We start from the raw sequence: 27,781 nt of genomic DNA on the forward strand, positions 1-27,781 counted from the left end.
TAGAATTATACACATAATAAATATCAAGGGTCTTGTTTGTCCAACGTGTTGCCATGCAGTCACATTAGCACAAAGATTAGCGAGAATTCTTAAAAAAATCACCATTTATTCTTTCTGTAATTAATCGAGGCTTTAACAGTAGTTTGATTCCAGTTGTGGATTTTTCAAACTGGATATCTTTTATATACAGAATACTGAATCCATGGCTCTATTTGACAGCTTCTGACAATGTCAGCTAGAGATGACAGTAAAACTGAAAACATGAGAAATGCCAACATAAATGATGTAATATGACACAGCTCTCTGGTGCAAAAATTGGGGGTTTTCCATACCAATATGCTGGCTTGGCCTCACGAGGTTTGACCCAGCACGTCAGCCATGAATAAGAAAAACATCACACTTTTATTTGAGAAGATGTCAGGGATAGGACTTACAGTAGCCTTAAACAAAGAACTAACAAATAATGTCCTTCTACAGGTCCTCTCTCATGGCACCCAGCCAAATAAATACTTTGATCATGAAACCCAAATAACATCGAGCTGTGACTGATTGGACTTTTGTGCATCTATGAATATTTTACACTGCCAGCATCTATCTTTAGATGTGCAGCGAATAATACCACATTTGGATGTACATTACAACTTCTGTATAAGACAATCCCTAAAATGCAGAAGAAAAACAACTTTTGCTATTTTATCCTCATTACATCATGTCAGAATATTTTCTTTATACACAAGGAAAACAGTTGGAAAAATAAACGTTTGAGTTTGAAGAGTTTAAAAGCACTTTGGTGTCAGAGTGCACTTGAGAATCACTTACTGCTGTTACACTGTAACAAAGGATAAACATCTGAAATAAACTTACAAACAGATCTCAGCTCCTTAATGTGGAGATGCAACATCATTAATCACTTTAACATCATGTTCAAGTAAAATGTGAGAAGCTGATATCCGGTGCGTTCAGCATTTGCACTCCTCGACACAAATGCTGAAAATATTCTCACTCAAGACGGATGGATGGACAAATACTCAGCATCCATCACAGTTCAGGAAGAGTTGAGGATCATGTTGCCTAGTAGGACGTGGTGGCAGCTACAGGTCCTGCATCTGTGTTGGCCATCTCTTTCAGCAGGCTCAGCTTCTGAGTCGACCTGTCTGCTGCCCTGTGATCTGCTCCGATTGCCTCTGATACACTGCAGAAACCTTGTTCTCTGTAAAACACATTTGTAGGAATGAGAATATAATTCCGTTGAGAATTGAAGGATATTTCCTTAGTTGAAAGACAAAGCAAATTATGTGCAATACTAATGCTGTATGTCTTTGAGAAGACGGCTGATGCAACAGATTTTTTTCTAAACAACACTGAAATAAAGTCTATCATGGTCTTAATTACACAGATTGAACTATCATTTACATCAGTTATGATGATTCAAAGTAACTGCTGCGAGCTGGGAACATAGCAACAATGCAAAAAAAAAGAAAAAGTCAGAAATGAGCAAGATGATGAAAGCAGTTTAGCCAGATTCTGAACCATTTTATTACAGCAAGGTAAACTTGAACCAGTGAATTTACTCATAAATTGTAATCACTATTTCTAACTGTAATTATTGGTAACAATTTTCTTTTTCAAATGAGTCTGAGCAACCTGAGGGTTTGCTCAAAACTTGTCTGATTGTCTAACTTGATGTCAGTGTACTGTGTCAAGGCCTCAAGACTGATGTTTAAATAAACCAGAATCATCCTTTAATTATTCAGGATGAACCCCTCGAAAAAACATTTAACCTCCACTAGAAGAATTGTCCTGACTTTTAGTTAACATTCACAGTCATACTCACTTGAGAAGTTGTTCCAACTCTCGTTTTATCTTCGTCACTATGGGCGGACCCTGGTAGGTCAAAGCTGTGTAAAGCTGAACCAGTGATGCACCAGCACGGATCTTATCCAGAGCATCCTGTCCACTGGCCACACCACCGATTCCAACTATTGGTACTTTACCTACAAAAACATTGTTCTTTTTTACATGTAGGTTTTTGAGAGTCAGGTGATCATATGGGCAGAAAACACTGGTGTGCAAAAAGGTACCTTTGGTGAGGTTGTACATCTCTCTCACAGTGTTAGTAGAGAGGTCTTTGAGAGGCTGGCCACTTAGCCCCCCGACCTCAGACTTATTGGGATCCTGAAGCGTCTCTGGTCTGGACACTGTGGTGTTAGTCACCATTAAACCATCCACTCCCAGCTGCAAACACAGAACATTCACCAAGAAGAGGACAGGAAATGAGTGACATACTGCATGTACCTGGATGCACAGGAGCAGAACTGATGTTTGTAGGCAACTATACAGACCTCTAATGTGAAGTGTACTGTGACAAAAAGAGAGTGCTGTTAAAACTTTGCTTTATTTGCCCTCCTAAATGTCTCTTCCATTAAGGTTTGTTTCCTCCTCGCTCCAATGAGCACAAAAACGCCTCTCTGTTGTTTTTAAACCTGCTCAAGTGATGATGAGATTACCAGAGAAGAGAGGAAGAGAGGAGCCAGCATGAGCAACTCTTGGTTAAACTGCACTGCTGAGGTTTAAGAGAAGGAAATTATAATAGTGAGCACCACAGATCTTCGATCTTACCATGAGATTTTGTGCAAACTAACATCAAAGCTCAGTAACTTGATTTATACTAGTTTAAAGTTCATTTTATTTATAGCAGCCACTAAGCAGCTTTTCCTGAGGATCTGAGAAGAATCTGTAGTTTATAAACGTTTTTGATAAAAATATGATCTTCTCTATCTTATTTAAATGTGTAAATTTGTATTCATTGTCTGTACACTGATTTGCTTGATTCTATTTAATTGTACTGCCGAAATGTTTAAATTTCCTTCTAAAACACGTTGTTTTCACAGATGCTGTACAAATAAAGTTTTCCTTTCTTTTTTTTCTTTTAGATAACTAAGAGGGAGAGTTTAATGACGCTTAAGTTGAGTTGTTTTGTAGAGTCACATTTAAGTGACCAGCAACCCAGATGTCATTCAAACAAGAAGGTGGCTGCGCCCTTCTAAAGGGTGTGTGTGGTTTGCATAAGAGCATGTGATGGTGACTTTTCTGTCGTCAGAGAAGGAGCTGAACTTAAGTTCTGGTTTCCCCAACAAAAAGTTTGCAAGTTTTTTCCTCAGTTCTTGAGAAGGGATAAAGGAACAACAACAGAATTTAAGATAAGCCTTAAACCACTACAGATTCAAAATGTATTTCAACAAAAGGAGAATGTATAGACCTAAAACACTGTTTTGTTTTTAAATCCATTTTGCTTCAAAGACACTCCACAGTTAAGGAAGAGAATCTGATGATTAGAAAATATTACAGAAAATATAATACTGAAAGGCCAGAGGATAAAAAGAAATGAGATTGTAAAAAAATGTGTTTAAGAATAAGCTACAAAATAAAATCAAAAGGCACAATTCTGAAAATAATAATAAAAACTGCAACAAATAATTACCCACCTCAGTGACAACATCAGCGATGTCTTGTTTGTCCTGTGCAGTGAGGTCAGGAGCGATTTTCACCAGGACCGGAGGTTTGCTTTCTCCCTGCAGGGCATCACGCGCCTTCAACACCTGAGCAGATTGTAAAGGATGTGAGGACATCAGGCGAGGGGGCAGAGAGAGCTGAGAGTATTAGAAACTAGACAAATAGATGGTGTATGAATGGGAAGGGACAAATTCAGTCATTATAGGACTTTCTTTTTTTTTAAATTTAAAAGCAAGTTCAATCAGTGTTGAGGGGGAAAAGCTGGGTAATGAGGCCAGCTATTGAATTTTCACTGAGTTTACCAACCCAGTCATTTAACATCTGCACAGTCGTACCGTTTGCAGTAGCTGGTGGAGCTCAGCCTTCCCCTGTAGATCCCGCAGACCTGGAGTATTTGGACTGCTGACGTTGACCACCAGGTAGTCAGCCAGCGGGCCCAGCACTCTCACCCCCTCCAAGTAATCTGCCCCTGCGTCCTGGGACAGCTTGTTCTTCCCCAGGTTTATGCCCAGGGGAAGGCCAGCTATAAACACAGACGCACACGTATGCAAACACACACACAAATAGGAGAGTTCAGACAAGCACAAACCCCCACTGCATCATCAGACGCATGACTCAACTGGGGCAGCGGTTGTTGATGTGCTAAATGGGCTGTAAGCAGGTATGGATCAGACACAATAAACCATGAGACAAGGACAGATCAAGAGCATTAAATAAGTAAAAGCATGTATTTTACCATTGAGACCATTAATTATCTAGCTTTCTCATTACAGACCAAGTGAAAAGTAAATAAAAAAATGCACACAGATTTATATCAGACTTTTGCGCCAATAAAAAAGAAAAATGATTTTCACATAAAACGAGAAGCTGGAGCACCTGCTAACCTTTCCTTTGCTGTTCCTGAGTGCCTTCTCTGGCCTTCAGCCTCTGTTGTGCATCTACCAAACCACAGCTGTTGAATCCGTATCTGTTGAGAAGTACACACACACACACACACACACACACACACACACACACACACACACACACACACACACACACACACACACACACACACACACACACACACACACACACACACACACACACACACACACACACACACACACACACACACACACACACAGAATATCAACTTACAAATAACAACGATCATACAAGCACTGAACTGAAACAATGATTTTTAATATTCTGCAACTCTAGCTTTGACACTTTATTTGTGATAACCGACTTTTTTACATAAATATTGATGTGAACATGTTAATAAACTGATTAAAATTTCTATTTAGGGCTAAAAATAAGTTGTTGAAAACTTGTTAAGGAATTTGTTTATGAGCGAGTGGAAACCAAAGTGACCAAAGTAACCAGAGTTTTGGATTATTCCTCGGGGCAGGTTTTTCTTCAATCATATTTTTCTTGACCTGCCAAATCTTCAATCATCAGTGCATTTTCTGAGGTACTGGCAAGGACGTCACTTTATGTTGAAAGGTGGTGGTGAGATAAGGTCTTTAAAATATGCAATTTTTGCTTTAAAAAAGTGATTGGGACATTAGTCCTTTAAACACCTGGGATGGATTCAGTGTCCTCAGTGTACAGTAAAAGACACCTATGGGTACCAGCTTCCTTATAGCCATGGATGACGATAAATGATGATAAATTGCATGTTATTATAATGAGAGATCTTGTTATACAGTACGAACTTTATTGTTGCGACAACACATCATACAGACATCTCCAGGAAATGTCACTAATTTGTTGGTATATCTGCATGATATTGTATCAAGGACATACTGCAACATTTCTGACAGATGTTGTACTTTTTATGAATTGTACATGAATTTAACATTAATCCAATCAAGCTCACTTACAGCTACAACATTAAAAATATCTACAGAATATGGAGTCTTTTATAACAGATTGTTCACTGGCACAGATTTAACTCAGAGGTATACTGTTTGTTGCAATACATCATAAATGCAAATTAATATAAATTACCAATTTCACTGTTCATAATGCGAGAAAATCATCAAAGAGCTGGTAAAGAAGGATTCCTTCATTCAGCAAAGAAATGAGTTTAAACCTATGGACTGATTCATGGCTTGGTAAATGAAGCAAACCTGTAGGCAGCATAATCTCTTTGCACTGAGCCAAGTGAAAAACAACATTATGCAGTAACATTACCGTCTCCTGCTCTTGTCTTCAGTCTTAGGGATTTTACCATAACCTAAGCCTAATGTGGCTCCTTTACGGTTATATAAATTGAATAAACTCTTTGTAAGATAAAACAGAAAAGTAGGCCTTGGAGCTCCGAAACATGGTCAACAAAAAGAACAGAAAAAATGTCACGAACTGCTGCTTTAAAAAACTAAATCTGTATTCAGTTTCAACCTTTTTTTTAATTTTCAAAGTTTTGAATAAGTAATGATAAAAGAAAGAAAGATAATCAAAAAGCTACGTTTAGAGAACCTAATAAATTGAGTGTATCTTAATGACTAAAAAACACTCCATGTGTTGTGAATGTCATGTGAATGTGCATGTCATTGTGAACACAGGGGAGCATACCCTTGACATAATGTATCTATTCGTTTGACAAAAGCTGATCAAAAACGTACCTGTTAATAATTGCCTGATCTGTAGTTAGTCGAAACACACGTGGTTTGGGGTTCCCCTCCTGAGGCTTGGGAGTGATTGTGCCCACTTCAACAAAGCCAAAGCCCACCTTGTACAATCCGTCTACGGCCTCTCCATGCTTGTCAAAACCTGCTGCGATCCCAATGGGGTTTTTGAACTTTAATCCCAGGACGTTCACTTCCTGTAGATAAGTAAACACAGTGTCCTACAGTGTCCACGATGACTCTGATGTCAGTGGGAGCAGAAAGAAAGGTTACATGCTCACCAGTGACGCAGGGTCCTGGTAGCGTTTCATAGGAACCAGACCCAGACCGATCACCTTCACTGCCAGCACATGAGCCGTCTCTGCACCCACAATCCTCTGCAGCAGGGGCATCAGCTGGTTGGCATAGAAACGCTCATCTCCAACCGCAGTGAGGTAGGAGGCAAACAGAAGGCTACCCGAGCTGATGATCTTCACTGCGTCTTTTAACTGCTTCTGTTGACAAGAACATGAGACATTGATACACGAAACTGAGTCTTCAGAAGGACTCAATCTGAGTTTTTACAGTTTTTTGCTAAATAATCAGATTCATATCTAAAGACGATGTGTGGTAGCGTAAAAGGAAAAACAATATTGTGTAGTCATGAAAATCGGAAAGACTGATGGGACACCAATGGAAGAGAGCCAGCATTGTTTTTTAAAATTAAATTAATTAATTAGATGTATGTTTTTCCTGCTACGACGAGACAAATGTCTGCTGTTGGAAAAAGTCTGTTAGAGGAATCTTTTTGGTGTCTGTTGTGCTTCAAGTTAATGAGTTTAAACCTGCAATGACTGATTTTTTTGAGCCATCTGGGGTCAGAAGAAACAAGTTATGAACCAGTTTAGTTGGAATGGTGAACTTGTAAACAAACAGATGCTTGCGGACAAATGCAAGTCCAATATTCACTCTCTTTTTAGCTGTTTTTGGTCTCTACCAGCTCCTGAAGGAAATACATGGCTTGAATACTCATTATAGCTGCTTTAAAGACTATCTGGTGGTGGTTTTGTTACTTACTTGATGAGTTTACTTGAGGGTAAAAGATGCTGTCAGATTCAATAACAGTACGAGTGGCTGGACACAAGGTTGTTGCATTCAGAGTTACGGGTCAGAAAACCAAAACAGTCATCTAATAGATGCTAAAGTACTCAGTAGGGTTGAGTGGAACTACAGTTTTGGGAGGTAATTCTCTTGGAATGAGTCTTCAGAAGGGGTGTAGTAATTCAGAATAATTGCAGACACCTGCATGATTATAACAAGGCTGGGAGATGGAGGCGTTTCTATGACAAAAGGGAAGTCTACACTTCAAAGCATAATCAGTGTGCATTTAAACACGGTTGGGAAATTGACATATATGCAGTTTGTGATGTGTGATACAGCTCAGTATGTTGGATAAGAATGATATACTGATTAAGCAAGGGTGTCAGATTGGCAAATCATTTTCGCTCAGCAATCTACACACCATCGACAAGTGAAGTAAATAGTGATAACTAAATGTATCAAACAAATGTAGAGGAGAGGAAGTATAAAGTAGCAGAAAATTACTGGAGAAGTACCTGAAAATTGTACTTAAGAACAATACTTGAGTAAATTGTACTTAGGTTTATTTCATCACCGGTTATTCGAAATGAATATTGGTCGCAAATATCGTTTTTCAGTCTCTTTAATTTCTAATAATCCGCAGAGGTATTGAGTATTTCCATGTTCTGTTACTTTATACTTCCTCTCCACTACATTTATTTGATACATTTAGTTATAAGTTACTTTGCAGATTCAGATTATTCAGTGTTTATAGGCTATTAATTGTGAACGTGTTACCAACCAGATTGTGTTGTGGACCGGACATTGTGTTACATGATGCTGCATCAGAGCCAAAGCAGCAAATTTTTAAATTAATGTATTTTACCAGCAATCTGACAGAAAAATCACAGATGCCGATAATTGGAAAATGCTGAATATCAGCCCAATAATCGTACAGGGACGATAATCTGTCTACAGCTACTTTAAGAGTGTTATATTATTGTGCCTTCAAGGTGCCCGAAGATGATTTGTTTTTAAATTGCATGCACACAAAGTAATAATTGTGCACACAGGTTATTCTTGGGTACGTAGGGCCTATCATATTTAACCATGTGTCATATTTTACAAGTTGATCATATGTTTTGTGTGTCAAAATCAAATGTTGTGAAGTAAAAGCAGAATATTCCCATCTGAAAAGCTGCCATTACTTGAGTAGATGTACTTGTACTACTTGTACACATCCTGCTAGTTAGCTTGTGCTGAATATAACTCATTTTCACTGTCCATCCTCTTTAGTGAGTCAGTAACTTCATGTGTGATAACAAAAAGCTCATCTTTGGGGGAGACTGGAGGGAGTTACTGGTCAGTTACTTCTCTCAGCGAAGTAGCTAAAAATTAGCATAACGTTACTCCTGAATACGTGAACCAAAAACACCTGTCTCGTGCAGTTTTTTCACAATAACCACACTAGTTTACAAAGAGCTGATAGGAGGAAACCACCACGTGTTAACTTACACGTGTGTCTGTTTCTCTGTGTGTGTTATAATACATCTATGGCTAACTTGTCATTCAAACACACGGCAAAGCTAACAGGAGTGTTTACTGCTTTAACGTTACTTTAGCCGGAGCAACTAAGCCAGCAAACGGGAACAAAAGCGTCGTGGCGACGTTTCAAAAGGTATCGTTCAGCCAAAAACAAATCATACAAGATTGTCTGTGAGATTACCTTCAGGTGTCCCGCCATGGGCGCAGTTCTGTCATTGCATTAAAGGGCATTGAATGCATTTCCTAACATGTTACACAAACACACGCGGTTTCCTCCACGTTCTCTCGCGATATTTCAACGCTGGCTGTGCAGCTGCAAGGATGTTGGCTGTCCAATGACGTGTTCTGACGTCCTCAAGAGGCAATATGAAGGCAGTGGGTGTTAAAGGTGGATGTAATTTGGGATTAAGAAGTAAAGTATCATTACAAAACACACATGATAATAATATACTGTTTTTCTTATGTTAATGGCAAGTAAAAAGATCAAACCTCAGAGTGAAGGTTCAGCTTGTGTGACCTTTTGTGATGATGCCAAGTGACTCCTTCTCTCTTTGCATCTTGTTTGAGTGTCTGCAGTGATTTTCATAATGTATTGAGAGCACATGCAGAGTTTCTCTGGAGAAAGCTCCCTAATTTCCATGTGGCAGACGGAAGTGATCTTGCTCAGTTGCTGCTCCTGCCACAACTCCTGCAGCACTATGTGCTTTAGCTCTGAGCATTATAATAACTGTGGACATGTTGCTGCGAGCCGCCGTCTTTTTGTGGATTTCAGCTGGATTTCTATCTTTGCCAGAAAAGTCTGAGGCCTGTCCAGGCAATGGCTTCCCTGCTCTGTGTGAATTTGCTTTCAGAAATGTCTGTTTTGAGTTTGTTGGGGGATCCAAAAGCTGGTCTGAAGCCAGGAGCTGCTGTGAAAAGCGAGGAGGGCAACTTCTGAAGGTGATGAACAGTCCAGTCCAAATCTTCCTGAGGGACATCACCAGAGAGAGAAATATCAGCAACTTCACCTGGTGGCTGGGGGAGGTGGTCGAGGGGAAGAACCAGGGACCTGCCATAAGTGAGTAACTGTTTAGTTTATTGTGTTTTGGGCTTCTGATCCTGAAAACAAGCAGTGTCTATTTGAGACCTCCTGTCACAAGCTTTACATGTGGAGTGGTGGACAATTCAGAAAAAAATAAGTCATCATCAGAGGTCTTGTAGCTAAATATTATACAATATTTATAGTAGGAAAGGGCACACATAAAAAACATTACTTTACAACACCACAAGAATATTCAATGAACCCAAGGAAGGTTCTTACACACTGATTAAGTTTAAGACTCAGTTTTTTTTAATGAAGCTACCAACACAATCTGAATTTTTAATACTTTTTAAAACTTTTCAAATGCAACACTTAAAGAGGCTCGATGTAACAATTTGTAGCAGTTTACACGTATTTATCACTTTTTTATTGGCCATATGTGAGCAAATTGTAACATGAGGTGAAAAATGAGACTTTCCCCATCTATCTCGGTTGCCTACAAGACCATAGATGATTTGTTTAAGTTGTTCAATGCTGCTGGATCTCTCTGCATCTCTCTGCTCCAGCAACAGTAGCTTACGTTATTTTAGAAATGGAGTCTGCTAACATAAAATAACGACCAACTTCCAGCACAACACAGAACTTTAATGTTGTATTAACACAAACAGCAGTACAAGAGCTTTGCCAGCATACAGTATGAAAATTAACAAAATTCCACTTTAAATCAGGAAGCATTTTCTCAAACAACAATCAAACTAGATTTTATTTGATTAGTGATTATGATTTGTTAAAAACGTAACTGTTGAGTTAACTTGAATTGAGTTTTTGTGTTTATGACACGACAGCATTCACGTTCTTAAAGCTGTCTGTTCAAGTCATATGTAAACCTTGACTTCTTAATACATTAGATGTGTGTTGACACAATTAAAATGATTTCTAGTGCTAAAAGAAATGTAATCAATCAACAAAAACTTAATGGATGCGATGCTGATAAATATGAATAAGGTCAAATCATTTATCGGGCTGCTCCCGGCTTCTATAATATGATGATTTGCTGCATTTGTCAGCATTATATGAATAATTGGTTTGAAGGCTTACACTGGGCTCTGATAGCTCGCTGTGATGTGGCTTATTAACTGTATTTTAACTTGTTTAAGACTAATTGATTAGTTTGAAATTTAAGTGACAAATTATTCGATATGGTTCATGCCTTCATTGGGGCGTCACACAGCTGAAGCTTATGTCCCTTAAAGGAAGCTCTCCTAATGTTTTGTCTGTCTGTTTGTTTATGTGTAGAAAATGATAATGTTTCAAAGGACACCTGCACATTCATGAAGCTGAATCCTCTTCAGCTCATCGTAACATCTGACTGCAACCAGACACGAGGCTTCCTCTGCACCCATAGTAAGCAACAACAGCTTCCTAATCGCTGATTAACTCTGTCCTTCCTCCCCTTTTTCCTTTATTTGTTTTATTCTACTCTTCTCTTGCAAATTATTAAATCTATAAGTGAAGTTTATTGCAGTTTTCTTTCACTTTATAAGCCATAGACTGTTCGTTCAAAGTGTAATTCTTCTTTTCAAGATTTGTGGTCCTCATCAAGTACAATGGTAAGAGAGACATTTCTCTTCTGTCAATATGAAGACATATAAACATCCGGTCTCAATTTTCACATGTTGGTTTTGTGCATCTTTCTTTTGCAGAAGACAATAGTGTCCAGTCATGCAACCAGATCTCGTAAGTTAAATTGAAACATCACAGCATGTGTCTCCTCATTTCCATCAATGGTTAAAGTGAAGAACAGAAGTCACGCAACTGAATTCATGTTTCTGCCTCTTTTTATTACACCACTTCTCAACCACACTTTGATTTCAGGGAGCAGAAGGGATGTAGACGCCATGGGTTCCAATGTTGATAACATTAACAATCTTCTCCAGGTGAGAGATGCCTCATTAATTTGACATAAAGACTGTTGACACGTTAATCATGAAGACTATTGAATAGTACAGGAATTGGCCTTTTGTTCATTAATCCTCAAAGCTCACAAGTTCTGTTTTTCTGAGACAGGAAGCAGATAAAGAACTGCTGCGAATGGAAACGACACCAGGAGAGCCAACAGATGACAACAGGGTGGGTAACTTTATAAAAAAAATTTGCATGGTTAAACAAAGCAGCAGAAACACAACAACAAAGAAAAGAAGCAGAATACGGAGGTGAGATTAAAAATAACCCAGGAGTCTTCTCAACTTAACAGCATTACAAGCAAATACAAAAGTCATGTAATACACAAAAATAAGCACACGCAATCGTAGGATCAGACAGCAAGCACAAGGTAGGCCACATACAAGAGCAAAAACATAAAGTGAATAAATAAATGTAATGTATGTCCACATTTAAAAAAGCTTGTGAAATGTGTTTCATTAATGCGCTGATTACAATTGCCAGTCCTGGTCTCCATGTTTGTGAAAACAGAGCAAAAGTGCCCCCATGGTAGATAAAACATGATCAAGTGCCCTCTAGAGAAGTTCCCTTCCAGTGGAAGATGAAGGGCTCTAGAGGCCTCTACGTGCCTCTGAATGGTTGACTAGTTAATAGGCCCCAATATGTTTTTATTACAGAGTTGTAGTAGTTATACAGAGTCACGTAATAAAACTAGAACGGCACTCAGTTGAGTGAGTACCTCCGCCAAGGCCCAACAGTCTCCTTTAATTCAATCAAGCCTAATCACCCTTGGTACTTTTCTGAATCCTCATTATCTCAGCTGCACATTGGTGGTGGTTTCTATCCCTGTTTGTTCCCAAAAAGCAGCTGAAAAAAACTACTACTACCCTCTTTGGAGACATATTCAAATCCACTAGATCCAGAATTTTATTGTATCACTCATACATACCTAAATACATCTAATTTATTTCAAGAGCCATACATTATTCCCTGAGTGATTAACAAAAATGTTGAAAAAAGTCCTACCTCACAATGTTAAAGAAAGTGAGAAAAAAATGCCTGGATTCATCCCTTTATCCAGATCCACATCGAAAGTTAATGAGGTCTATTCTGGGCCGAGACCCATCCTCCATCCAAGTTTTGTAAAAATCCATTCTGTAATATTTGTGTAATCCTGCTGACAAAACAGCCAACCAAAGAACAAATGGACACGGATGAAAACATAACTTTCTTGGCCAAGGTAATGATTGTAATCTTAGCCAGGGATTTGAGCTGCTTAAGTCCACCACTGCATTACAGAAACTGTCATGGCACATTAGATGTGTTGTCTGTTTTTCCATTTCACAGGACAAATTCATTCAACATTTGTTGGCGGGCACTAAAAAACTGACTGCGACATTTGCTCTGCAAAACAATGAAACAATCAGTCACATCATCAACTGCAGCACCGCCATCCTCCTCCTCTCAATGAAAAAATGTGACATCGCCACCAACCCAAACCCTACGGTAAGCTCAAAGAAACAGCTTTAAGCTATCATACACATTTTGTCTTCACAGAGGCTGTTGCGGTCAGGTGATGTGTATTTTTGTTGTTTTTTTTACCTCTCCAGTCTTTGTTTGAGCATGTCTTTGAGATCTTTCGGCAAGTCTCTCTGCTGATTGGTGAGGCAACTACAGAGACACTTGTACTCAGGCACCAAACAGGCACAGTCTATCAGAGCAGGTTGGTATTTTCTTTTATGGCTCACCTTTCATTTTTAACTACATAAAAATGTCAGTAAGTATGTTTAAAGGTGTTGTACAGTATGTTCCACATTTTATTTCTCTTGCTCTCTAGTTTTAGTAAACCTGCTGATCTCAGCAATGCAGTGCTGGGTTCAGAGAAGGATGGTGAGTTCATCAAACTCCCCTCATTTTCAGCACTCAAATCTCAGCTTGGAGGCCATAGCAAAGTCATCGCTCAGGTCTGTATGCGTTATCATCACGTGTTTGTGTATGTTTGCATCTTTGTTGTCATCTGAAGCCTTTTTTACAAAGCTTTTCTCTTTCACAGATGGCTACTTTCTCAACAAATCCCCATCCGTCAGGTGTAAACATCTCAGGAACTCTTTGCAGCCTTTTACTTACTGATGGAGAATCAGACATAAAGCTGGCAGACCTGACAGAGATGATAGAGGTACAGACACATTTCTCAATGTTGTGAAATGTGCAAAACAGTGTGCACTACATATAGACACTTTAACATTCCTCCATAGGACCGGTCAGGGCATTTTTTAAAATGGCAGACATGAGATTGAAATGTTACACGAACAACCAGGAAACAGACAGTTTTCTGAGATAGCTTGGTCCAAAGAAAGGCACACGAAGTGAAGCTCCTCACTAGCAGGAGAGATGAAGTAGTGACACCTTGTTTATCAGAGCACTTAACACACAACCGTGTACACCCTTCCCAGATCAACAGTGGAGTTAGCTGCAACAAGGGCAACAAAACACGAAAATTGGGGAGAAAAGGTGACAAATATAACATTTGACTTCTAAGAAGAAGAAGTAGAAAAAGGTTTATTTATGTCAAGTTAATCATCCTGCTGCTGAAATATCTCATCAAATGTGTCCACAGATGAAAATAGTCTCCAACAACTGCACTATTTATTCTTGTTTAAGTAAGGTTTGCTAAAACCTACAGTGCTCAGCTGTTATAGGACATAAAAACATGAAACTATTTTCCATAATCATAGGCTACGTACTTTTTTTTAAAGATCTCCACATCTGCACAAGGAATCAGTGGACTTGGGGCTGAATGCCATCATGCATATGGTCCAAAAATTGAGAATATAAATGTATAAACTTTACGGAGAGAATTTTGTTGGAAAAACCTCATTAGTAATACAACTGTATCTGATGGAAGGCCCTCATATAAAAGGGATATTAAGCCCTATGAAAATGATAAGACGAGTTATAGATAAAAGGAGAATTTCATTAACTCATTTATTTCACATAACTTAATCATATTAACAGAGTATTTGAGCCAAATGATGTATATTTATAAGTAAATGCTATAGTAAGCTACCAGATACATCAAAGTCAGGACTCATTAAGTACCCTGTTCATTCTTTTCCACACTTTTGAGTTGTAACAGAAACATCAATTTCAAATATTGTCCCGGTTTTTAATCATCTGTACATCTATTTTTGAGCCTCTTCATGAAAAATGAACTCTCATTGGTCATTGTAGTTTATAGAATCCAGAGAAAATAAAGCTCACTCACACAATATATTTTCATCCTGCATATTTCTGAATCTACCAACTTTATTGGCCACATGGGAAAATACCTCTTCTTAATTGTGCAGCTAAAGATCTTTTTTTATCAACATATAAGTGATTACAATAATAACTTGTTTTCTCTGGTTTATCCAGATCTTTTTGCCTCAACCAAATCCTGCGACAGTCAAGAATAGTACTGTTGTGTTGGAGAAAAATAGAAAGGCGCTGACAACACTTAACGTCACAGACCCTGGCGTGACCATCTTCTTCACTGTGGAGCCCAGCACCAACGTGTCACTGATACTCACATTGTCTGAAGGGTCACCTCCTAACAAGACATATTCCAGAAACACAACTATCCTGAGCCGAACAGGTAACTGTCCCTCACCTCTGATCACAAAATAGTAACAGACTAATATTTATCACTCCCACTTCTCTCATGTATTAATATATCAGTCAAAGTGTTTATTGTTTTGGCTTATGACATCCTCTATTGGCTGATTTTTGCAACAGAAGGCTATCGCTGGATGATAACTCCAGAGATGTTACATCACACTCCTGGAGTCTGGTATGTTGACGCCCAGCTCTTCAATACCACTTGGGAGCCAGGCCTGACCCTGAACATCACTTCATTCTTCTGCAAATGCCTGTACTGGCACATAGAGAAAGAGACATGGAGCACTGATGGCTGCCAGGTGACTTTTCACCAGGATAAAGTCTGTGGCTGTATTGCTCTGCAGTAACGTTAAACTAGCACCAGTGTTTACATCTCAGACAGTGACTTGCTTTCTTTGCCTCAGGTGGGAAAGAAAAGCACTCCAGAGCGGACTCAGTGTCTGTGTAACCACCTCACTCTCTTCGGGAGCTCCTTCTTTGTGATGCCGAACCAGGTGGACATTTCTCGCACAGCAGAGCTGTTTGCCACGGTGTCTGAGAACTACGTGGTGCTGGCACTGCTGTGCGCTTTCTTCGGCCTCTACCTGATCACTCTGCTGTGGGCGTGCTACGCCGACCGCAGGTCACGCTCTAAGGTCAGTCTCTCCAGACAGCACTCATACTACAGGTTTTATTAAGTGTGTGTTTTCTAAATCATGTACTTCGAGGTTTCAGCCCAGAGTGAAATGTTATTTTGTACAAACAATTCAGCAACCAGAAACACATCAGGCCAAATTAGATAAATGTAGATTCTGATCTTAATTGTCAACTCTTTATGAGCATACCATCTCCCAACATACAGCCATATTGTTTTATATAATGTCTTTCTTTTTAGAGATGCATGATCCACTTTTCTGGTCTGATTCCAGTTCCTTATTATTAGTATTACCATTACTATTTTTATTATTATTGTTTTTATTTGGATTATGTGTAAGTCTGTAGTAAACCACATAGCACTTCAACAAATATACAAAAATGCACTGAATTTAAATGTATTCCAAAACAATTGATTTCAAGTGTAGGTTAAATAAGTTTGACATACAAACAGGTGTGGGAGAGCAAATTGCTATGGAAACTCCTGGAAATTTCTGTGCAACTAGAAATTGACCCTGGATAGATCAATATGTATAAACAGTCAGTCAATCAGACTCTGGTACATGGATCAGTGAAATACATCAGTGTCGGCACTGATATTAGATCGCATCGGTCTGAACTTTGCTCCTTTTGAATAGTAGATATTTTGTTTGTAAACTTAACTCTTCATTTATATTTCTGAACTACAATGTTTTATGTTGAACTATCAGAGGAAGATGACTCTGCTGGAGGACAACCACGCAGGCGCTCTGTACAACTATCTAATCGGTGTCCAAACTGGCCATCGCAAGAATGCTGGGACGACTGCCAATGTAAGAGTCTCCTTTTACTGAATTGTGATTTATTCTTTTTAATATTTCTAACATAGAAATGAAACAGGTCATAGAGTAATCATTTGACCGGGGATACATTGATCTTGGCTTAAAGAATCATACTGCATGTTTGCGACACAGTCTGTACGCTTCAGATGAATGCATGTTATCCTTCTTTTCAGACAGCCAATGGATTCAGGTCAAGTTACAATATGTATGTGGTTGATGCTCATTGAAAGCGATATCTTCTCAGAAACAGAATCCAGAGGGCGACAATCAAAACTGGGATAATGTGAATTTGGTCGCTTCATTAAAGGATATATTCACAGTATTTATAGTGTTCCTGGATAAACCTGTTTCACTGGTCATCTGGTCACCTGATTATTGTTTTCAGACAGATGTAAAAAGTGGTAAACCTATTCTTTGATGAATGAAGTTGTTTTTCCGTAAGATTAGATTAGATAAGATAAGGTAATCTTTTATTAGTCCCACAACGGGGAAATTTGCACAGTTACAGCAGCAAAGGAGATATCAAAAATAGAGATAAGCATCGAAGTACAAAAGCAAAATACAAACAACTGAAAAATAAAACAGTAAGAACTATATAAACAAGAAACAAACTCAATAGTCTTGGGTTTTAGAAATTCCCACCAACACTTGAATGCATCAGAATGGCAGACCCTGCCACTTACAAATATCTCTCCACCTGATGAGTGAACACAGCGCTGTTTCGTAAGCATGTTGTCTCTGTCCATTAGGTGACTGTGAAGCTGACCGGCTCAGAGGGAGAGAGTAACACACACACCCTCACAGATCCTGACAAGCCGGTGTTCGAGAGAGGAGCCGTCGATATGTTCCTGTTGGCCACACCCTTCCCGCTGGGCGAAGTGCGAAACCTCAGGCTGCAGCACGACAACTCCGGAGGTCGCCCATCATGGTACTAGAGGCTAAGACAGAGCAAACTAAAAGGGACAGTTCACCCTAAAATCAAAAACACATATTTTTCTTCTCACCCAAAGTGCTATATTGTCATCTAGATTGTTTTGTTGTGAGTTGCCCAGTTTTGGAAATATTTGCTGTAGAGATGTCCAAACTACATCTGCCAACCGTGCAGAAGGACGCATGTATTACCACTGGGCTAGATAACGTTAGAGCTCAGCCGAGGAGGACGCCATTAATGTTTACTTCCTGTACTGTCACAAAACGAGCCTGGCATCCTTGAGTAGATGCATGCTTCCTTCTGAGCGGTGAATTCCTCACTCTCTGAGCTGTCCCAGTGAGTAGCAATTAATACATTTTGTATTACACTATGCAGGATCATGGAACTGTGCTTCCCATAAAGAATTAAACCTTTTTTGGTATTTTAAGCACACCAGATTCCAAAAGTTGTCGATGGCAGCTGTCTGAAAACGGCATTGTTTGTTATGAAACCAGGAAAAATTAAGTTTACTTGACAGTGTTGTAGTCAAGACCTGCTAAACCGAGACAGGCAGACCAAGTCAATACCTCAGGGCAGGGCGAGACCGAGTCAAAACAAAGACCAGTGCGAGTCATTGCATGACACACCTACAATAAAAGGTGGAACCTGAAAACCAGAGATCTACATTAATATAAAAATACCCACAAAGGATGAATGAAAATTCCACCTCATTAACCTCTTTTATGTGTGTATGTATGAGTGTACCATTAAAAATGTCTTGATGAAATAACCAAAAGGGAGCTGAAATCAACTTAACCATCTAGGTTCAACACTCCTTTGTTTTACCACCGCCCTTACGCAATACAATTTCTTTGTCCAAAGCGAGGTCTTGTCTTACCATAGAAACCATTATTAAGAACAGTATGTATCAAACAATTCAGTTATATCCCTGCAGTCGTGGTTTTGAATGGTCCTTTTTGTCTGAGACTGATCAAGGACGATTAAAAATGCGGTCGATTCCAAGATGAGACCAAGACCAATCTCGAGTACTACAACAGCTGTAGGTCATTTGTGCCTTGAAGTGATACTGTTTGTGTGATTTTTTTAATGGTTGGATTGATTGAGCTGAACATCTGGATGATTGGTGTAAACAGGGGTGTTAGAGCTGTGTACAGGTAGTGTTTATTGCCTCTCTACAGGACAGTTTCCTGGCTTCTGCATTGTGACACTTGGAAATGTCAGAACTGCCTCATCATTTAGCACTGCCTTGTTATCACTCCTCATTACCATACCACTCTGATCTTGCTACACACACACACACACACACACACACACACACACACACACACACACACACACACACACACACACACACACACCCCTTGGTGGAGAATAGATCTGAGCTGTAGTGTAATGTAGTAGAAATAAGATTGGTCATAAAGAATCACAGAAAATGCTTTGGGCAGTATACAGTACTGTATAGTTATTTCAATAAGATAGACCAAAGCAGGATCAGATGCTATCTTTACTCAGGATATGATGAACATATTGTGTTTTTAAATTATTACTCAAACTCATTCATATTCATACAGTGGCTTGGCTTCAGGCAAGAATAAGTGGTGAATGGAAACTTCAAAGTAAAATACACCACATACATAATAAGGGTGTAGAATTATCTCTGTATGCTTCCAGTTGGTGCTCCCAGTTCAGCTTAAATATTATCTAACATTTGCATTTCTCACATAAAATTACCCATATGTATAATGTGTTTTTTTTTTAAATTCCCCTCATAAAAAGGTATGTAAGTAAGGTGACCGTACAAGACCTCCAGACACGACAGGTGGTGCACTTCTTCTGTGACTGCTGGATGAGCGTTGACCATGGAGACGGCATGACCAAGAAAACATTCAACGCTGCAAAGACCAACGAGATCGCCAGCTTCAGGTGAGTTGGACCTTTTATTGCTGCTGAAATCAACCAACTGAGATGTTAGTTGATTAGTGTCAAAATATGTTTCTGTTTTTCTCCATCAGGAATATTTTTCAGACCAGAACATCGACTGGCTTCAGGGATGAACATATCTGGGTGTCCATAGTGGATCCTCCCTCTCGTAGCCCGTTCACACGTGCCCAGAGGGTCTCCTGCTGCATGAGCCTGCTCCTCTGCACCATGGCCATCAATATCGCCTTCTGGAACATTCCTACAAATGAGGACTCGCCAGTACTCTTCTCGTTAGGTGAATCACAGAGTCTTTAAGGATTTTAGATGTTTCTTAGTTTCATGACCTGGAGAGCAAAGAGTCATTCAAGAGGTAAAACTATACTCTTCATGTAATTGTGTTAAAGGTGCACGATGTAAGAATTGGCGATGTGAATTTTTTTATGGTTTAAACTAAAAATTCTCACATAGTGTACCTTTAAAGTTGTCTAAAAAAATGACGAATTCATTTAAACGCACAATATGTTATTTTTGCCACTCTGAATCAAAACAAAACAAAATTAGCAAGGGATCATGGGAGTTGTTGTCTTTATTGTTAACCACAATTACTAAAGAAAATTTATAAGACATGACTCAGGCAGAAATGTTCACAGAAGAGGTAATGTTTTAAAATTTGATTCACGATATGTTAAGTCATGTACAACAACTTCTTTTCTCACTCTGACTTTCTACCAGACGTTTTAGCAAAAGGGCAACCAAATGAAACGCTCATTACCTTGAAAAAATTACAGATTTTTCTGGGTGTGAACATATACCATGCTCACACCTCTGACATCATGCTCAGAGTGGGAAGCTTGAATGTTGGGATAATGTTATGCTGCTTGTGTTCCAGGTTGTAAGTTGTATAAATGTAGCAAATCTGACAAATTGTTATAATTTCACTTCACGATTGATCAGCAACTGAAAAGATGATGGAAATTGAACATTTTGAGGGACATCGGGCCATATTTCAAGGTATAACAACATATTTGATAACCCGCTAGCTAACATTAGCATTTAACCACTTACTAGATAATATTATGATATCAGGCACTGATACTTTAGAATTTATTTACACCTTTACTATCGTATCTTGTAACACTGTCAAACGGTAATGCTAGTTAGGAGTGGTTGAATGCTAACATTGGCTGTTGTCCATAAAGGCCAAAGGGCTATCAAATATGTTGTTTTACCTTGAAATACGGCCCGATGTCCTTCCGTATTCTCACTATCCATCGTCTTTTAAAGCGGTGAAATGATAAATAATTTTTCAGATTCCATGCGTTGAAATGACTTTCAACTTAAACAACTTGAATTAAAGTTTTCCATCCTGAATGTGATGTCAGAGGAAAGTTCCTGCCATGTGAATATGGTCTGGTGTTCGAAACATGTGGGATACTATCACTGCACAACTCAACAAAATATATAACAGAGGTCTAGCTGTTTTTAGACATTTTTCAGAAATGTTACATATAATATCTTCAAGATCTCAAGGGTTTGGTAGCTAGAATATAAGGTCACTTGCACAACGAACCTGAAGTTTACTATACTGAGAATAAACAACTACTAAGTATCTAAAATGTAATATAATGAGAGGTGTTTTTTTCTTTTTTTGGACGAAAGATCGAAAGGTTGAAGCCGGTGTGTGAGCCGGAGAGGAAGGTTTAATTTGAGAGACCAATTAATTGGCTGTCTGTTGTCTCTTGATAAATCATCTGCTTCCATATGTGCAGCGAGGCATTTCAAACTATGGGGGCGGCAGCACAGCCTTGCAGTAATAAATAAATAGAGCACGTGTGGGATGAGAAAATAGAGACACAAACCTAAAGTTTACTATACTGAGAATAAACAACTAGTAAATATCTAAAATGCAATATAATGAGAGGTTTTTGACCTGTGTGTTACCTCTCAGAAGGCACAGGTGGTTACAAGTAGCATCAATAATACTGCTGCAACCATTTTCTTACAGCGTGTGTGTACATGTGTGGGTGTATGCAAGCGTAAATTAGACTTATTCATAATATGGATACATTGTGCAGATTCTTTGGGGTGAGAAGCGCCTCACACAGCTGGGTTATGTCAAGCAAAGTCACTCATATACATTTAGCAGGATGCATACTGTCCACAAGAGGGAGCTGTTTAGCCCGTCTCAGACCAGCAGTAAAGACTAGAAATGCTGACGTTGACACCTGCAGGCGAAAGAATGTAACAGTTATATCAGGCGTTGTTATAGCCGCTGTTTCTTTGTGACTTTGTGTGTTTTAAATTTTACATTCTGTCTGTAAGCTAAAATGAAAAAAACATATAAATGAAAGACTATCTGTTATGTCACACTATTCACAAGTAAAATGGATCGATGTTAAATATCACACGGCAATTTTTAGGAAATCAGTGATAAGTGTAGAAACTGTCCCCAGACCTTATAGAAATTATTTCAAAAACAAGGTTTTTGGCACAAAGTCAGACTACATTGCTCATTTTCTTAAATTATTTTCCTTATTTGCCTTTGCCAGTTTGTGACAGCTGTATCACTCATTGCCTGCAGGTGGTGCAAGTGTCAAACTTGCAGAAGCAGATCATTTTCTTGCCTGTTTATGGCGCTCACTGGCATGTCAACCTCGGCAGCTCTAAACCGCTTCTTATGTCTTCTTGTTAAACCTGACTGGATTTTTGTCACTTGAGGACAGTAGCAAAAAAGCTGAACATTGACTACTGTCAACTTTAAAGCCAATATGGCGAACTCGTTAGCAAACAGCTGCTTATTTACACATCGAGCAGTTACACAGCAGCATTAGCATTCGAGTTGTGTCTCTGACCACCGATTGATTTTTTTTTGGCTCTGTTTTGGTCTCCACCAACTCCCGTGAGAAATATCTTCCCCTTTAGCTGCTAAATTCTCCACAATATGCTGTTTGGCACTGAGCAGATAGCGTACAGTCACTTGATCAGAGCTTTAACAAGTTGAGGAGAGCAATAAAACCAATGTGCTGAATTCTCTGTGACATGATGATCATGACCGGGTCTGGTTTCAGTTGCTGTTTATCACTGACACCACTGACTTTGACCCTTTCCAGGTTCGTTGGAAATCACCTGGCAGGAGATCATGGTGGGAATAGAGAGCGGCCTTCTCATGTTTCCAATCAACATCCTCATCATTACCATCTTCAGAAGCATCAAACCTCGCATTATTTCCAAATCTAAAAAAGGCGATCCTGAGGAGGGCTTGAGACCACCTGCAGTTACCATACCAAGTACTCTGAAGGTGTGTTTTGCATTAATTTCTATGGGTGTGAGACCACTTTTTTGAGCATTTTACTTGCCTCATCACTTACTGTGAGCCCAAAAACACATTATGTGAATGTAACTGTTACTGTAAGTATCTACTTTTCTATGCGTTTTACCAGATAGTATATGTAGTATATCTGTAGCACTGGGTATTTGTTGTGCATCTCTCCCAGGAAACAGAGGAGATGATTTGTATGTTGAGCAGAAGTCCGAGGAACAAGTTTTCAGAGGTGAACAGGCTGGAGTCCCCCGCTGACCTCTGCCCTGCCTTGGACAGGGTGCATGAATTCATCCAGCTGATGCAAGGTACTATTTAAAAAAAAAAAAAGGTTTTCTCCAACTTCCTCTGTCTGTCCATTGCTCTCATGAAAATGTAAATAAATGCTGCTCTGTATGTAATCCTGTCAAAGGGGAGAGTGAGAGTGACCCCCACTGGGTCTACTGCAGCAAGTTCCTCCTCGCTGGTCTATGTCACCTCATGATGTGCCTCGAGAAACTGGATGCAAAGAACTTCCCCAGTCCAACCGAGTACCAGCAGACCCTTCACATCACCAACCTGCTAGTTCGCAAGGCTGAGATGGTTTTCAGCAGCCACTTGGCCTACTGGTCTGCCTTCCAACCAACACACAAAAACATCTTCACAGAAAAATCACAAGTTTTATTTAACTTGAATGTTGTCACGTTTTTTCTCTCTCCTTGATCTAGCCCGCCTCCTGTGAAGAAGAAGAAGAAGACTGGAGGCTGCTGGCTGCCCTGGTGGTGTGTGTTCCTGGGCTGGTTCCTGTTGCTGTCCATCAGTGGAATATCTACCTACTTCACCCTGTTGTACGGTTTTGAGTACGGCAAACAAAAGTCCATCAAGTGGGTCATGTCTCTGGGCCTCTCCCTCTTCCAAAGCATCTTTATACTGCAGCCTCTCAAGGTGGGTAAAGACGGGAAAACTTAGTGGAAACAGACAACTTTTCCCCCATAGCGTTTCCAAGAGGTATTATTGTTGCCGCCCGGTCAAAACATTCAGTCTAAAGTCTGTGTTCCTCCTGTAGTTAATGGACAATATGACGAGTTTATGACAATTTGCTTTCTGTAGAATGATTTGAAAATATTTGTGTCTTTCATATTTCTGTTCATCAGGTAAACAACATTTATCAAAGATCTCCTCTGGCTTGTTTTTGCTCACAGGTGATTGGCATTGCTGTGATTTTTGCCCTGCTGCTGAAACCAGTAGCTGTGGAGGAGAGCGAAGAAGTGGAACAAGTGCTGTTAGGTAGGAAAACAATTATGCAGCACATCTGTTGCCAGAACAGGTTGGGATGTTCAGGCTCCTTGTTGTTATTAAAATATTATCAGCACTGGGATCAAAAATTTTCACATCAACTCTCTATGAACAAGTTTCATATATTACATAACATAGTACTGCAGTATAACCAGTATACTCTCAGAAAACTGGTTCTATACAGAACCTTTAAGAGTTCTATAGCTTGGTACGTATTTGACACCCTCAAAAGATTTTATATAGAACCTTTAAAGAGGTTAAATCCATGTGGGTAAAACGTAAAAGGATTCCTTGAAATGTGCTTTTAAAATGCAAGCTATTATTATTGTTGTCGTCGTCGTTGTTGTTGTTGTTGTTGTTGTTGTTGTTGTCATTCAATCAATATATCAAAGCTTTTCTTGCCTTGGTTGGCCACATTATTTTTTAATAACTCTGCAGAATTACCATGATATTAAGCTCATTTAACTACTTTGCATTTGTATTGTTTTTATCCACGTTTTTATCAATATATATATTAACAATGGGTCAGAAAACTACTGTAGGTGTCTTGATTATTTCCTTTTTATGCTGCTTTATACTTATTTTCCATTTCAGAGGCAAATATTGTTCTTTTCACTCCACTACATTTATTATAAAGCTTTATTTTCTTCGCAGAGTTATAGCTACTCAGCAGTATATAAAGTATAATTAAAATGAGCTCTACATTTACCAGCTGCAACAATAAAGTGATGAACACTTTAATGCATAATTATATCCCACTAATATAATATATATTCTTAAACGAGCCACTCTATATATTGATAACTTTTACTGAACATTGAGTATAATGAATGCAGAACTCTCATTTGTAACAGAGTATTTCTACACTGTGGTATTGGCACAAAACATGAGTTTATTCAGTCATTTAGTGTATAACAGAGATAGATGGGCAGTTAACCTTACTTTCCCAGGTGACCGCATGCTCGGTGGCAGACAAAATTGTATAGTGATAGTGAGGTTTATAGGGAACAAATGTTAACACTGATGTTTCATTATTCTATATGCATTACATTGTGCAATCAACAATTACTTCATATTGATACGCTGAAGCTTGAAAACTTGTCTATTGCCAGTTTAAGTGACATCTTGGATGTCGAACTTTAACTTGTTTTGTTGTTGTTTCTGTTGTTGTTTTTTGTTCCTGCTGCTCCCTGAAAAGACTTTTCAGAATAATGGTAATAATTAAATAACACTGTGACCCTAGGAGACATAATTAATTGTTTTTTTAATGCATTTTTATAAGCTTTTCAATAGAAAGAAAAACCCTTAAAATTAATTTCAAATGTCTGTGTCGACAAGTGAAAGTCTCCAGTGAGTGAGAAGAACAGCATGTTAGGATAAACCTGAAATGTTGGATTGCAAGATTTAAAAAAGTGCTTCTAAATGTAATCTGTGACGTAATTTGTTTCATCCAAACTTCATTTAAATAATTTATAAAGCGGACAGCGGTATCCATTCCAGTTTGTTTCAGGTTGACTGCAGAGAGCTCTTATGTAATGATGCATATGAAGCAGTAAAAATATTTGCTTTGACAACTTTAAACTACCGACCCTTTTAGTTTGGACTCCTCCCAGGTGACTTCTCTCTCTCTTAAGTGTATCAGTGCTTCCTTCCTGCAGTTAAGTACTGTGAGTCTTACTGCACTGTCTTCTCCATTTAACAGAGCAACAAGACAAGTGCAGACGCTACTCTGGCAGGGAAACACTGTGAGGAGGCTGCATTTAGAGGGATAAGCTGTCCTCTCTGACAGGCACAGCTGCAATCTACAGCATCCTCGCTTTTTCAACACTCTTTTGCACTTATTTGACGTTTTGCTTTCTAAATATATAAAAATTGCATAACTGGTGTTCTGTATGTGTACAGAATTTCCAATGCTTGCGAAAGTTTTGCTTAAATGGGTAATTAAATAACTGTTGCGAGTCAAAATGTTGCTTTTTCAAGTCATATACTATCCATGATGATGTTTGTGTATGTAAAGGAAATCTCACGTTGCTTGTTTTGAACAGCTTGTGTTTATCTTTGGATACATTGTTTATTTCATGTCAGCATAAATCTGGAGAAGCCATTTACAGCTTCAAGAGACATTGAAGCAGATTTAGATGTCAAACGTTATCTTGAAAGTGAAAAACAGGCAATCCAACACAGTAAATGTAATCAACAAGTAATGGAATACACACCTTGCTAGAAGTATTGAATGTCTGTACCAGGGGTGCCCAAACTTTTTCCCTTGGAGGGCCTAAACTGAAACTTTATGTTGGACCATGGGCCAAAAGCAAGCCTATCATGCTGTATTGTTAGGTTGCAAAGTGGTATGGAAGCCCTGACGGCAAGTAAGACAGAAAATCTGGTGATTTATTTTTCTAAGTCTGGTCTAAATGGTTTTCTCCTGTGTTTATGACTCAAGGCAGGTAAAAACTATATATACATTTTGCAGGGTAATCTTTCTAAGTTCCTAAATTTGTATTTTTCATTTGCCTCTCATGGCTTCTGTAGTACTGATATGCCAAGTTCCTGACTTCCTGCATAAAATGTCACTGTCCAATGCACTCAGATTATGAAAAATAATTTGTAATACCTCACAAAATATAAAACAGCATAAACTGCGATTTCTTATGTATCTTTGTTTGGTATTTTTTCTTTGGTCAGCCCTGGTCTATACAGAGATACTATAAGAAAAAGGTTTGTACAATCTGCAAAGAAAAGTGTATTTGTTTTGTTCTTCATTAACTTGTTAATTTGACCTAAGGTTACCAAAATCAATTTGGGTTTTAGTCGAGCATTTTAATTTCACATTATTATCCTAAACAATGTTTCAAAGGTTCTTACCCCTCGGCTAAGGAAAAAATACTGAATCCTTCTTGTTATAGCATAAAAATGCTAATAATATTTATTGTTGGCACACATTATTTATTTTAACCATTAAAAATATAGTTATAGTCAGCATACAAAGACTCCTAACAGCCTACTGCTGTCAACATGACTAGTCATCACAGTGCGTGATGGCCGACCATCAATTGTACACTGACATGAACTTTCACTTTTAGAGGAGCGGAAAGGTGCTTTTATGTAATTGCACATATGGGAGCTACTTATTAATTGATCGCTTTTTTTTTCATTTCACCTCTGTCACTGTAATACAGGCTGAAGGTGCATGTCATGACTTTTCATCATACGTGCCTGCTTCTATGGGCTTCAGTCTGTCCTCCTTTTTGAATGATTCATGTAGCAGAAGTAACTACAGTCAGGTTTGTGGTTTTGGTTTGGGAAGACGAACACGTCTGCAGAAAGTCCCGTCTTAGACATTCTGTGCTTTTATTTAATCAACAATGACCTATTTATTTATTGTTTTCATCTATTGATACTGTACGCATGTGTAAGCTTGAATAAATTGATCTCTATTAAAATCTGGTCATGTATTTAATCTTTTGGTGAATTTTATTCTTTTTAATTTCAAAGAGCTGCAGACATACAGTACAGTAGCTGATAAGTCTG

At 38.7% G+C, this 27,781-nt stretch overlaps 2 protein-coding genes across 2 annotated transcripts; one reads left to right on the forward strand and one right to left on the reverse strand.

Moving 5' to 3' along the window:
- Window positions 1–383: 383 nt before the first annotated feature.
- Window positions 384–9,000, reverse strand: dhodh (dihydroorotate dehydrogenase). The gene is made up of 9 exons (XM_073464277.1): window positions 8,914–9,000; window positions 6,410–6,622; window positions 6,126–6,325; window positions 4,398–4,480; window positions 3,849–4,036; window positions 3,486–3,599; window positions 2,082–2,235; window positions 1,835–1,994; window positions 384–1,210 (listed from the first exon to the last, which is right to left on the reverse strand). The coding sequence occupies exons 1-9, from the start codon at window positions 8,929–8,931 to the stop codon at window positions 1,072–1,074; spliced, it is 1,269 nt and encodes a 422-aa protein (XP_073320378.1). The 5' UTR covers window positions 8,932–9,000; the 3' UTR covers window positions 384–1,071.
- Window positions 8,308–27,673, forward strand: pkd1l3 (polycystic kidney disease 1-like 3). The gene is made up of 24 exons (XM_073464276.1): window positions 8,308–8,865; window positions 9,584–9,789; window positions 11,050–11,157; window positions 11,338–11,363; window positions 11,457–11,490; window positions 11,629–11,690; window positions 11,821–11,883; window positions 13,042–13,200; window positions 13,305–13,417; window positions 13,532–13,658; window positions 13,748–13,870; window positions 15,109–15,328; window positions 15,469–15,650; window positions 15,756–15,986; window positions 16,695–16,796; window positions 17,555–17,733; window positions 19,513–19,659; window positions 19,749–19,951; window positions 22,767–22,954; window positions 23,151–23,283; window positions 23,388–23,583; window positions 23,683–23,899; window positions 24,157–24,241; window positions 25,953–27,673. Exons 2-24 carry the CDS (start codon window positions 9,675–9,677, stop codon window positions 25,997–25,999), a joined length of 3,060 nt encoding a protein of 1,019 aa, XP_073320377.1. The 5' UTR covers window positions 8,308–8,865; window positions 9,584–9,674; the 3' UTR covers window positions 26,000–27,673.
- Window positions 27,674–27,781: the final 108 nt, after the last annotated feature.

The sequence above is a fragment of the Pagrus major genome, chromosome 4 (genome assembly GCF_040436345.1).
Source record: "Pagrus major chromosome 4, Pma_NU_1.0".
Lineage (NCBI taxonomy): Eukaryota > Metazoa > Chordata > Actinopteri > Spariformes > Sparidae > Pagrus > Pagrus major.

Excerpts from the sequence above, each read along its gene's own strand:
- dhodh (XM_073464277.1), bottom strand. Across the intron at positions 6,326-6,409 it reads ACCAGGACCCTGCGTCACTG|GAAGTGAACGTCCTGGGATT; the intron begins GTGAGCATGTAA and ends ACTTATCTACAG. Across the intron at positions 3,600-3,848 it reads TCCACCAGCTACTGCAAACG|GTGTTGAAGGCGCGTGATGC; the intron begins GTACGACTGTGC and ends CAATCTGCTCAG.
- pkd1l3 (XM_073464276.1), top strand. The coding sequence starts at position 9,675 with ATGAACAGTCCAGTCCAAATCTTCCTGAGGGACATCACCAGAGAGAGA. Across the intron at positions 13,418-13,531 it reads GGCACAGTCTATCAGAGCAG|TTTTAGTAAACCTGCTGATC; the intron begins GTTGGTATTTTC and ends CTTGCTCTCTAG. Across the intron at positions 19,952-22,766 it reads GCCAGTACTCTTCTCGTTAG|GTTCGTTGGAAATCACCTGG; the intron begins GTGAATCACAGA and ends GACCCTTTCCAG.